Below are 12,908 nucleotides of genomic sequence, written 5' to 3'. Positions count from 1 at the left end.
CTATTCATAATAAAGTGAGACATTTACTTTACTCACAACACATCTAACTATTTTATTAAAATCCGTATCATTTAAAAATAGGATGAAAGAGTATAATTTTATTTATAATGAATATTTTGTCTTTTAATGTTAAAAGTGGTTAAAGACTAGTTAACCCAACAAAGAGTTACTAAACGTAAATATTTTCTTAAACTACTTTATTATTTATGAAAATTCGTAATTAAATTGAAAGAGCAAATCATAAAATATACTACTATGTAATTAATATTCCCTCCGTCCCACTATAAGTTGACATGTATTCCATTTTGGAATGTCCGACTATAAGTGGCATGTTTACACAAATGGAAAAATTTAACCTTTAAAAAGGTGTAGGCTCTATCACTTTTAACCAATTTACATCTTCTCTTTAATCATCTTCTCTTTAATTTATGTGTTGAAAAGTTTTGAGCCACTTATAGTGGAACAGATGGAGTAATAGATAAGATGTTCCGCGCGTCACCACAAAATATATTTTAAAATATAAGAAATTGGAGTAGGCATCTAGATCTAGTTGGGGTTGAGTGAGAGGCATCATATAATCCGTTGCGATAAATTAGTTGGTCGTCTTAGGCATAGCTGCACAGTTGATATGGATTTGGCCAGCTACCATATGCGATTATCTTGCTATATACCTACTTTAATCAATGCAACTTTTCTTTCTCGTTTTTATTACAACTGTCAATTATTGATGTCTTTTTTGTATTTGAAGACAACGTGGTTTCTCAACTAATAATATATCTATGACTAAACTAGCAATATTAGTGTATCAGTATAAGATTCAAGATCAATAAAAGTTGAAAATTGAAACCATATTCGTTCAAAATTCAAATCCGATGACAATTAAAACGGCCGTAAACTGAAAAAGTCTACACAAGGAAGAGAGAGAAAAAGCCCCTAAAAAAAGAAATAGTAATAAAAAAATACTAGTAGTAAATAAAAGGAGCAACGCCAGTAAAAATTGTTCCTATTTCTGCAAGAACCACAGACAGCACCAACGAAGAACTTTAGAAAAGTCTCACTCTCCAGAGGCTGAAACTCAAACCAAAACCCCCTCCATTGCGACGTCGTTTAGGTGACCGGCGACGGATGCCAACCGCCGACGACAAATCTGACGGCAAAGTGTGGGGGCTATTCAAAATGCCCTTCAGAAACTCGCAGCCGACGACATCGTCTTCCTCCGATTTCGCCCATTACCAGCACAATTATGGCCACGGGAGCAACGGTCCTCATTCCCAGGTGGAGGGATCGAGCGCTCACAGTGGGGCTGGGAGCTCGGTTTCATCGGTGGCCAGATCTCTGCTCCCCACGCGCCGCCGCTTGAAGCTCGATCCCTCTAATAAGCTCTATTTTCCCTGTATGGATGCCTCTCTCTCCCTCTTTTATATTCCTGTTCACATTGAAGTTTGGACAGTGTGTTGGCGATACTTGGATTTGACTGCTGATAACATTTTTTGTTGAAAGAGAACTTCTCTTCTTTTTTCCTGATTTAGCTAAACTTGATCTGACATTATCATTTCATAGATTGCTTGAAATTGTCATTTCCTTCTTATTTTTAGTTATGTGATTGAGTACTAATGTAATTATGTTGCTGTGGTACATTTTAGGTAATTTAAAAGATTATTATGTTGTTTGAAAGCTATTCGTTAGATGGTCTGTAGAAAATTAAACTAGATTAGGGAGATTTTGACTTGAATTGGTTCTTGTCATTTATTATATCCTAACTTTTAATTTGATTGGGGGTAATGCAAAGCTCACTAGGAGAAACGATCAAGTGTTGTTATATTCTTTGACCTTCCGGAATTATGAGTTTGAGATTGGAGTTTCGACTGTTTAGTTATACAAAAAGATCTTCTGCAAAATTGTCTATCTTTCTGAAGCATATTCGGATATGGAGAAAAGCAAAATCTCAAGAAAAGAACAGGTTTTATGTACCAAACAGGTCTTTTTGTTTATAGTCTATCTTTTGCTTAGTTATACAGAACAGGTCTTTTTGTTTATAGTCTATCTTTCTTATTCAGTTTTAGTTAACTAGGCCATGTGCTGGTTTGCCATCTTCAGAAGTGTAAGCATAAGGACTTCTTTGGCTGATTTTCCTTTCTCGGTGTCTATTTCAGAATTACCCTAATCGACTGAAAACTGACACGCATGTTTGCCATCTGGATGCCGAGAGCGAATTCTAGTTGATATTTGAATTTCAAGTATTGCAATTCTGTTACAGATTGACTGGATGAACTTTAGTTCTTTCTATTTGTGGTCGTGTACATGGCATTATATTTATTTTTTTAACTCCATTCAGATGAGGCTGGTAAACAAGTCCGAAGTGCTATCAAAATAAAGAATACAAGCAAGTCTCGTGTAGCATTCAAGGTAATCCAAGCATTTAATCATTGTCTTGCTTACCAGCTTGTAATTTGTGTGAAGTTTTGTAAATCTTAGGGTTTTGTTTAGACAATTGCTTCTTCTGTATGATTGATTGTTCTGAGAGTTGTTTATTTTGGTCTTTTAGTTCCAAACAACAGAACCAAAGAGCTGTTTCATGCGTCCTCCTGGGGCCATTCTTGTTCCTGGCGAGAGTATAATAGCAACTGGTAATCTTCTTGAACCCCTGTACCCCCCCCCCACCCAAAAAAAAACAAAGGATTGAGGCAGTATATATATGCATGATTTGAAGCGCTATCCTTGATATTTTTAATCTTATGAATCTTTTCATTCTTGGTGTTGGGTGTTTCCATCAGTCTTCAAGTTTGTAGAGGTTCCAGAGAACAATGAAAAGCCAATGGATCAGAAAAGCAGGGTGAAGTTCAAAATAATGAGCCTAAAAGTGAAGGACGAAATGGACTATGTGCCCGAATTGGTTTGTCGCCTTCCTTTTTTTTCATGTATAAAACAGCTTGAAATGGAAACACTCATTTGAAAACTGGCAGCGTAATAATATAGGATAGAAAGAGCTTTAGCCTATTTCGAATGATTTCTAATATGCCATATGCTTATTAGAATGGAAACACATTTGCATCTGGTCAGCTTTCGGAGAAAATGCTTGATTTGTTGAATGAAGTCTCACTCAACTCTCCGTACGCATTAATTATGATGTTTTGATTATGTGTCAACACAGTTCGATGAGCACAAGGATCAAGTAGCTGTCGAGCAGATACTTCGGGTAGTATTTCTGGATGTCGAACGCCCTAGTCCTGTAAGTTAAGCTATTGTAGTTCTAAATCTTCTTCATATATGTGTGTTGTTACTCATGTGTTTCTAATATACAATTGATTTGATTAAAAATGCTGATCAATTTTGTATAATACTTGAAGGCTCTAGAGAAGCTAAAGCGACAATTAGCTGAAGCTGAGGCTGAACTTGAGGCTCGTAAGAAGCCCTCAGAAGACACAGGGCCAAAGTTTGTTGGAGAAGGACTTGTGATTGATGAATGGGTGAGCCTTGTCACCTTAAAAGTGCTTGTACAAAGTGATCTAGTTCCTGTTGTTTTCTACTTATCGATATCTTCTTCCTCTATACAGAAAGAAAGACGAGAACGATACCTGGCTCGACAGCAAGTGGAAGTTTCTCCCTGAAAGTAGTGTATGCTCGGTGTCGATCGGATAAATTTTTTTCTACTGCATTGTACTTGCATGAGTGTATTTAGTAATTCCATTATTGTGAAAGCTATGTTCCGCCAAAGTGTTGTGTAGGAGATGATGTGGCGGTTGCAATTGAATCTGTCTTGACTTTCGAGTATTTGGCTTGTTCGCATATACGCATTGTAGTTTTTTTCTAAACTTAAAAAGTTTGTTTAGATATATTCGATAAATATATTCGGCTCAAACATATCACTATGTAGCAGTGCTTATGTACCAAAGGGTTGTTTACTATAAGTCAGTATGGTGTATAATATATTTATAATTTATAATATCTTAATATCATGTCTGCTTCAAAATATGAGGATTTTCGGTATTTACTATATAAATTATTGGAATTTTGTATATCATCTCCTAAGTGAGATATATAATATAAATTTTAATTATATTATTTATTAATTTAACACTAGAGTAAACTATCATAATACATCTTTATATTATTAAAATTCCATTCTCCTATCATAATTTATTTAAAAAGTAAATAATTAAATACATCTAATCAAATTGTATATTATTAATACCTCTTATAATATAAGATATACTATATAATCAAACATATCAATCTTTATCAGTTAAATGAGAATGTACTTTCTTGACGTGCTAAAACGAATACGATGATAGCATATGGTTTTACGGTTTTGGCCATGATGCAATTAAGGACCATCACCCCAGGAACTGTATTTCTGACATCATTGTCCTCATCGGAACAGATTTGACGTGTAGAGATGTATTTCTCCATTTTTAAATGAGCGTGTTTGGGAATTTTATCCCATCCAGCTACGAAATTAAGATAATGTTATTCTAAGAGCAAAAATATGAACTTAGTTTAAAATAGTACTCCCTCCATCCTACGAATCTTGATACGTTTTTCTTTTTGGGCCGTCCCACGAATCTTGAAACATTTTCAAATAAAGTAATAATTATTACATTCTCTTTCCTATTTTATCATTTTTATTATTTTATCTCTCTTACTTTATCATTTTTATACATTATTAACTACACACTTAAAACACTAATCTATAATTCTTTAATTCTCGTGCCAAAACCAAACGTGTCAAGATTCGTGAGATGGAGGGAGTAAAAGATGAAGAGAAGTATAAAAAGAGTAGTAAAAAATATTGCAACGACTTTTTTGCATTTAAAATGCGATTTTAAAAAAAAAATTAATCGCATGCAATGCACGCGCTATACATTTTATCGTCTGAGCCTAGTTCGATTTCACGAGCCGACGTTCAAGCCCCCCAAGCGCAATAGCAGGATGGGGCTTGTGGAGGTGAGATTCGAGCACCAGCGGATGCTCTATAGCGGACAAAATTAGCGACAGATTTGTGCGAATCCCATCACTCTCTGTCTCTGTGGGCATATTAATTATATATATCCACTGATCATTAATCCTCAAAACAACAATGAATCTTATCCGCATATTGATACGCCACCAGAATACTCAATAAACCACTGTCTCCCGCCAACCAAATCTCTCTGCCTCTACCTATTTATATGTTATACATGTAATCTACATCTATGCTTCATCCATAACTCAATACAACCACAAAATCAATTTTTCACAAGGCTGCAGCAGAAAGACGACGATGGATGAGTTGAGCAGAATCTGCGGCGCGGCGGTGGTGGAAGGCAACAACAGTGGACAACACCTGAAGAATGGCTCGAGATCTCCTCCAAACGATATTAATGGAGGATCTTATATGGGCGGCGCCGCTGATGAAAAGAACAAGACAAACCAGGCTGATGAATCCCTACACAAAGTTATGTACCTCAATTGCTGGATACATAATTAACACAATACAAAACCACAGAGATACAAATATGATATTTTATTTGTCGCTACTTGCATATGATGATTCTGACTCATATACGCGCGTGACCTTCGATTTACTCGTCCAACTCCATCCACTTATTTCTTGTTACCTATGTATTTCTTCAACAATTTATGCAGACATGAAAACGAAAGCCAAAACAATGAATTGCCCAACTCGCTATACAAGAATATTCGGTCGAATTAGAATACTAGTATAATTTAAAATAAACAAACAAGGCCTGTAATGGTTATTTCTTGTGTGCTAGAATTTATTTTTGCTATAAAAAAATGATTGTATATATTTCATAATTGTCTCTTATGTATTGCGTTGTTGCAAGACGGCTCTATGAATAAGTAGTTAGGGGGGAGGGGGGGATTAATTCTTCTATAAATAGGTAAAATGTACTCTTAAATTTATATAGACTCACAAAAATTAAGCATTAGAAGAACGAAGATGGCAAAGGAAAGCAACAAAGTTTCAAGTTTCTTCAACCTTGCTTTCATGCTCTCACTTATACTCATCATCACTGTGTCAGAAAGCACATCATTTTTTGGAGGTAGGTGTTTTGAATCACAGCTGTCCCATTTGCCTGATTTTGGATTTACATTTTGATTGTTAAAACTTAAATTGAATTTGAGAAATTGCATGCAGTTAATAGCGCAATATTAAGTTGCGATAGTGTGGTCGAAGTGGTAAGTGGAGATACATGTTTTGATATTGCAAAGGGACAGAATTTGAGCAGCACCGCCTTTGACGCCATTAACCCTAATCTCAACTGCTCTGCGCTCTTCATTGGACAGTGGATCTGCGTCGCTGGCTCCACCATTTAGATTAACTCTCTCATCTCACTACTTTGCTTCTTCACCTACATATCATCTATATATGTATATGACATATAATATACATATTATCTATCAATATTTAATAAGAGTCTAATTGTTGATGGACTAAAATTAATTAAGCACGTGCTTAATTTCTTTTTGTTCATTTTCTTGAATGATTGGATAAAGCTCGTTTCTCGTATTGGATTTTTCTTAATGAATTTGCTTCTGTGGTGTTATGTTTTTTTTTTTTTAAATTACTTGGGTAAAAGAGAATGGGAGAATTAAAATAAAGATCTTGTTGGAAATATGGTTTTAATGCCATATCTGGAAATTATTATTTAATTAAATATTTATTATTTAATTAAAATAATGATTGGATGTTAATCTACATCTCGAGTAGATCAACGTGATATACTTGAAGTCTCAAAACCGATTTCCGATGAGTGAGATATTGTATGTCAAAGTTTGGATGTTGAAGAGGGAAAATAACATTTATGCTATGTTATCCCACATTGGAAAACATAGAGATGTTTTTCATGTATAAGAATAGCAAAGCACATGGAGTTGATAAATTGACTTGTGGGCTTGCTAGTGGGCTTGATCTAAGTACTAGCCTCGCGCGCACACACACGCGCGCCGCCGCCGACGATCGATCGGACGGGCGGGTCGGGTCGGGTCGGGTACGGGCCGCGGCCAAGGACTTGGATCTTGGCAATTGGTGCTTTGGGGTGGTGTTTGGGGCCCAAACTATTTTTTGGACCAACTCCACTGGGCTTTTTATTTATTGGCCCAACAGAATTTAATTCCCAAGCCCAGCCCACTTCAGCAGCAACCCAGCCCACACAGCAGCAGAAGGTGCAGAAGCAGAAACACGCCTGCTACGACTTCTGCATGCGTATTCAATTTTGCAGCTAAGTTTTCTTCAATAGCTGCGCCCACCGGCCACCTCTTCAACGTTTACAGCTTCCAGCCACCGGAGTTGAATTCAATGAATTGAATTCATACTCACAACTCTCTCTGCAAACACTTGTGCTCAGTTCTTGATCCTATTTAGTTCGCCGGAGCTCGCCGGATTGTGGTGCTACATCCGACGAGACGTAGTCGTTTTACCTTTGGGGAAGATACGCCAAACCGAAGAGCACTACCGGGGCGATAATCTTCTTGCGGGAAGAGATTCATCTCGACTCGACTTTGTTTATACGTATAATTTATTTATACAGTGTATTTCAGTTGTAGCAAATTATTTGAGTTGTAATTTCTCAAATTATTTACTTTGTAATATTTTCAATTATTTTGAGTTGTAATATCTCAAAATATTTATTGTAATATCTCGATCGTGTACCCGGTAATAACAATCGCAAGAAGATTATTTCTCTGCCGTTGATACACGTTCGAGAAATGGCTCACACCGACGTCAATATGGATGGCTCCACCACCTCTGCAACCATCGGTTCAACCACGTCGTCAATATTTTCCTCGTTTGCATCAACGGGGGCTTCTTCGTCAACATCTAGAACTATTGGTCTTGCCGAGAAACCATCAACGTTCTCAGGCAAGAACTTCAAATATTGGCAAGAGAAGATGCTATTCTACCTCACAACCGTGGGGTTTGCCGGATTCTTAATGGAGGATAAACCTCCAACCCCGAGTGAAGGGGAAGGGGAGACAAGCAAAGAAATTCGTGCCGGATATTTGAACTGGTGCCGCGGCGACTACTTGTGCCGTAACACCGTTCTCATGTCTCTGGACGAACGGCTCTACCGTGTTTTCAAGGTTCATGAAACCGCGAAACAATTGTGGGAGGCCCTTGATCTGAAATATCAAGTGGACAAGGCAAATACTACCAAGTATATTGTCGCCAAATGGTTGGAATATAAAATGGTCGACTCCCGGCCATTGATGGACCAAGTGGAAGAGTTCCAAAATCTTTCACATGAGGTTCAAGCCGAAGGGATGCCCTTGGCGGATGCATTGCTCGTTGCAATCATCATAGAGAAATTACCTCCTAGTTGGAGGAAATTTCAAAACCTTTTGAAGCATGAGCGCTCGGAGATGTCCGTGTCGATATTAATATCCAAGCTTCAAATGGAGGATCACGTGAGAAGTCGTGATCAAAAGGGAAAAGCTCCAATGGAGGCAAAGGCCAATCTCACCGAGAAAGGCGGTCCCTTCAACAAACGTGGTCGCCCTAACCCTAATAATAAGGGTAAAGGGAAGCAAAGCGGTAATCAACCATCAAAGTTTGATGGTGTATGTTATAATTGTGACAAAAAAGGTCACATGGCTAAGGATTGCCGCAAGCCAAAGCGGAAGAAAGCAAATGGCAACGTGAACAACGTCGAGAAGGACTTCGACGATTGGAACCACGATGACTTTGCTGCCATGATCTCCGAGGTGAATCATGTGGACAACCCGAACGCTTGGTTCGTGGACACCGGCGCTACCGTCCATATATGCATAAATCGTGAGTTGTTCCACAACTACAAAGAAGTGGAAAACAAAACGATAATGGAGGCTAGCGAACGGACATCCCAAGTCCTTGGCATGGGAGATGTGATTCTTCAACTCACGTCGGGCGTGGAGATCACATTAAAAGACGTATTACACGTTCCAACTGTCCGAAAGAATTTAATTTCGGGCTTTAGGCTTACGAATAAGGATTTTGAATTATTTTTCAAATCTGACTATGTTGTAATACGCAAGTGGGGAAAGTTCCTAGGGAAAGGCTATGCCTCCGAAGGACTTTTCAAACTTGGTGTAAGAGCTTGTAAGCCTGCCAAGGCTAAAATCAATAAAGATGCATCAACTTCTTCTGCTTACTTGATTGAGTGTTCTGATTTATGGCATTGTAGACTTGGACATGTTAATCTAAATGCTATAAAGAGATTAGTAAAAATGAATTTACTAAAAGTTGATGAATACAACTCACAAGAAAAATGTGAAGTTTGTGTTGAAGCCAAAATGGCTAAGTTACCGTTTAAATCGGTAAAAAGGAGCACTCAACCATTGGAACTTATTCACACAGATGTTTGTGATTTAAAGTTCGTGCAAACTAGAGGTGGCAAGAAGTACTTTATCACCTTTATAGACGATTGCACAAAGTATTGTTACCTTTACTTATTGAAAAGTAAAGATGAGGCTATTGAAGCTTTTAGAAACTTCAAAAATGAAGCCGAGAATCAACTTGGATGTCGAATTAAGATGGTTCGAAGTGATAGAGGTGGAGAATATGTAGCTCCGTTTGCTGAATTATGCAACGAAAGTGGTATAATCCATCAAACGACGGCTCCTTATTCACCACAATCTAACGGCGTTGCTGAACGCAAGAATCGAACTCTTAAGGAGATGATGAATGCCTTGTTGATTAGTTCAGGATTACCCCAGAACATGTGGGGGGAAGCTGTCTTAACGGCCAACTATATCTTGAACAAGATTCCACTCAAAGGGAAAGATATAACTCCCTATGAGCTATGGAAAGGAAGGAAACCTTCGTATAAATACCTCAAAGTGTGGGGGTGTTTAGCCAAGGTAGAAGTGCCTTTACCAAAGCAAGTTACAATAGGACCTAAAACGGTGGATTGTATCTTCATTGGTCATGCACTTAATAGCAGTGCCTATCGTTTTATAGTGCACAGATCGGAGATACCTGATATACATGTTGGGACAACGATAGAATCAAGGAATGCTATATTCTTTGAAAATATCTATCCTAACAAGGATAAAGGTACATCGAACTCTAATGATGGAGTTGATGGAGATGCTACAGGTTCTAAACCTATGGAAGTAGCTAGTAATTCTACTCAAGTAGATGATGCCACGGGTTCTAATCATGTACCACCTAATAGGAAAAGACCAAGGTCTAAACCTATGGATGTAGAACCGAGACGTGGGGAACGAGTTAGAAAAGCTAATGTCTATGGACCGGATTATGTTGTCTTGATGCTAGATGGCGAACCGGTGACGATTAAAGAAGCTATGTCTGGCTCAGATGCAGCTCTCTGGAAAGAAGCCATCGATATTGAGATTGATTCCATTATGCAGAATCATACTTGGGTGTTAGTGGATCTACCACCTGGAAGTAAAGCTTTAGGATGCAAATGGATCCTAAAGAAGAAGTACAAATCTGATGGTACTATAGATAAGTACAAAGCCCGACTTGTCGTTCAAGGTTTCAGGCAGAAAGAAGGGTACGATTTCTTCGATACCTATTCACCTGTGACCAGACTAACATCTATTCGGATACTTCTCGCTATTGCTGCCTTGCACAATCTCGAGATTCACCAAATGGATGTGAAAACTGCGTTCTTGTATGGCGAGTTGGAAGATGAAATATATATGAAGCAACCTGAAGGGTTTGTAGTACCTGGGCAAGAGCACAAAGTATGCAAACTTCAAAGGTCTTTATATGGGTTGAAGCAAGCACCGCTTCAATGGCATTTAAAATTTGACAGTGTAATGTTGTCAAATGGATTCAGAATCAATGAGTGCGATAAATGTGTCTACATTAAGAATTCTAATAACGGATATGTTATTGTTTGTCTTTATGTAGATGACATGCTCATCATGGGAAGTAATTCCCGAGTGATTCAAGAAACCAAAGGCATGCTAAGTAAAAATTTTAGCATGAAAGATATGGGCTTAGCTGATGTTATCCTTGGAATTAAAATTCTAAGAAGACCTGATGGTATTACTATAACACAATCTCACTACGTTGAGAAAGTGTTAAAGAAATTCAACGCTTTTGACAAGCCAATAGCTAAGACACCATGGGAACCTAGTGTGCATTTGAGTGTACACAAGGGAGAACCTGTTGACGCGATAGAATATGCGAAGATTATTGGGAGCTTGTTGTATCTAACAAATTGCACTCGTCCCGATATAGCATGCTCGGTCAACAAGTTGGGCAGCTTTACAGCTAACCCTAGTAATGAACATTGGAAAGCTCTTGAAAGGGTTTTGAGATATTTGAAATATACTCAAAACTATGCGATTCATTATACTAGGGAACCCTCTGTACTTGAAGGGTACTGTGATGCAAATTGGATATCTGATGCCAAAGACTCGTTTTCAACGAGCGGTTATGTAATCACTGTGGGGGGTGGTGCTGTGTCTTGGAAATCCAAGAAGCAAACATGTATTGCTAGATCGACCATGGAATCAGAATTCATAGCTTTGGATAAAGCTGGTGAAGAAGCCGAGTGGCTTAGAAATTTCCTCGAGGATATTCCATGTTGGTCGAAACCTGTGTCGTCCGTGATAATTCATTGTGATAGTCAAGCTGCTATCGGACGAGCACAAAATCATTTGTATAACGGTAAGTCGAGACATATTCGTCGACGTCATAATACCGTGAGACATTTGATCACTAGTGGAGTTATCTCAATTGATTATATAAGATCAATTGATAATATTGCGGATCCTTTGACAAAAAGTATCCATCGAGATCAGATGTATAAACTGTTAGGGGGAATGGGTTTGAAGTCCACAAATTAAGGATAATCATAGTGGCAACCCAACCATGATGACTGGAGGATCCCAAGAACTTGGTTCAATGGGACAACTAAGCTATGAAAATCCGTGTGTTGAACACTCGAATTGCCTATTCCTTGTAGAACAGTGAGTGTTCGGAAACCTGCACGTGGTGAGGTTAAGTCTTTGACTTTTAATGACTCTAGAACTCCTCGAAGAGGACAAGTATAGCAGGATACTTGAGTTAAGAGTCACCTATGTAAGTGTGAAGTGGGGCCGCTTCGATTGAAACACTTATGAATCCAAAGAGGTGTTCCAAGGCCTGTAATGGACACAAACGTGAGAACGAATAAGGATTGAAGCAATATTGTGTTAATATTGTTGACTAAGTATACACCGAGGAGGACTAGTTCAAGGAATCATATCCACTAGGCCGCCGGTATACTCGATAATATTGACTATGGCAGGTTCAAAGCCACAAGCTACCTTTCCAAATGCAATGTTGTATCTTAAGAGGACTGAGATAAGTGTTTGCATACTTTCGCATACTGTTTTCTCACTCATGTGGGGGATTGTTGGAAATATGGTTTTAATGCCATATCTGGAAATTATTATTTAATTAAATATTTATTATTTAATTAAAATAATGATTGGATGTTAATCTACATCTCGAGTAGATCAACGTGATATACTTGAAGTCTCAAAACCGATTTCCGATGAGTGAGATATTGTATGTCAAAGTTTGGATGTTGAAGAGGGAAAATAACATTTATGCTATGTTATCCCACATTGGAAAACATAGAGATGTTTTTCATGTATAAGAATAGCAAAGCACATGGAGTTGATAAATTGACTTGTGGGCTTGCTAGTGGGCTTGATCTAAGTACTAGCCTCGCGCGCACACACACACGCGCGCCGCCGCCGCCGACGATCGATCGGACGGACGACGGCGTCGTCGCCGCCGCCGCCGGACGGGCGGGTCGGGTACGGGCCGCGGCCAAGGACTTGGATCTTGGCAATTGGTGCTTTGGGGTGGTGTTTGGGGCCCAAACTATTTTTTGGACCAACTCCACTGGGCTTTTTATTTATTGGCCCAACAGAATTTATTTTGGCCCAACAGAATTTAA

The 12,908-nt window shown here is 38.4% G+C and overlaps 1 protein-coding gene and 1 long non-coding RNA gene across 3 annotated transcripts; both read left to right on the top strand.

Moving 5' to 3' along the window:
- The first annotated feature begins 775 nt into the window (after positions 1-775).
- LOC130985674 (vesicle-associated protein 4-2-like) lies at positions 776-3,859 on the top strand. 2 transcript variants are annotated; one of them, XM_057908753.1, is made up of 7 exons: positions 776-1,393; positions 2,336-2,406; positions 2,546-2,627; positions 2,775-2,893; positions 3,152-3,229; positions 3,348-3,467; positions 3,555-3,859. In XM_057908753.1, the coding sequence occupies exons 1-7, from the start codon at positions 1,126-1,128 to the stop codon at positions 3,606-3,608; spliced, it is 792 nt and encodes a 263-aa protein (XP_057764736.1). In that variant the 5' UTR covers positions 776-1,125; the 3' UTR covers positions 3,609-3,859. The 2 variants fall into 2 exon arrangements, with proteins under 2 accessions (XP_057764736.1, XP_057764735.1); XM_057908752.1 differs by having other exon boundaries at positions 848-1,393; positions 3,348-3,859.
- A 1,017-nt stretch (positions 3,860-4,876) lies between these two features.
- LOC130985675 (uncharacterized) lies at positions 4,877-6,485 on the top strand. Its single transcript, XR_009089046.1, has 2 exons — positions 4,877-6,044; positions 6,140-6,485. It is a non-coding gene; the product is annotated as an uncharacterized LOC130985675 (long non-coding RNA).
- Positions 6,486-12,908: the final 6,423 nt, after the last annotated feature.

The sequence above is a fragment of the Salvia miltiorrhiza genome, chromosome 5 (assembly GCF_028751815.1).
Source record: "Salvia miltiorrhiza cultivar Shanhuang (shh) chromosome 5, IMPLAD_Smil_shh, whole genome shotgun sequence".
Classification (NCBI taxonomy): domain Eukaryota; kingdom Viridiplantae; phylum Streptophyta; class Magnoliopsida; order Lamiales; family Lamiaceae; genus Salvia; species Salvia miltiorrhiza.
The sequence above is the reverse complement of the archived record's forward strand: the minus strand, read 5'-3'. Positions and strand labels throughout refer to the sequence as shown.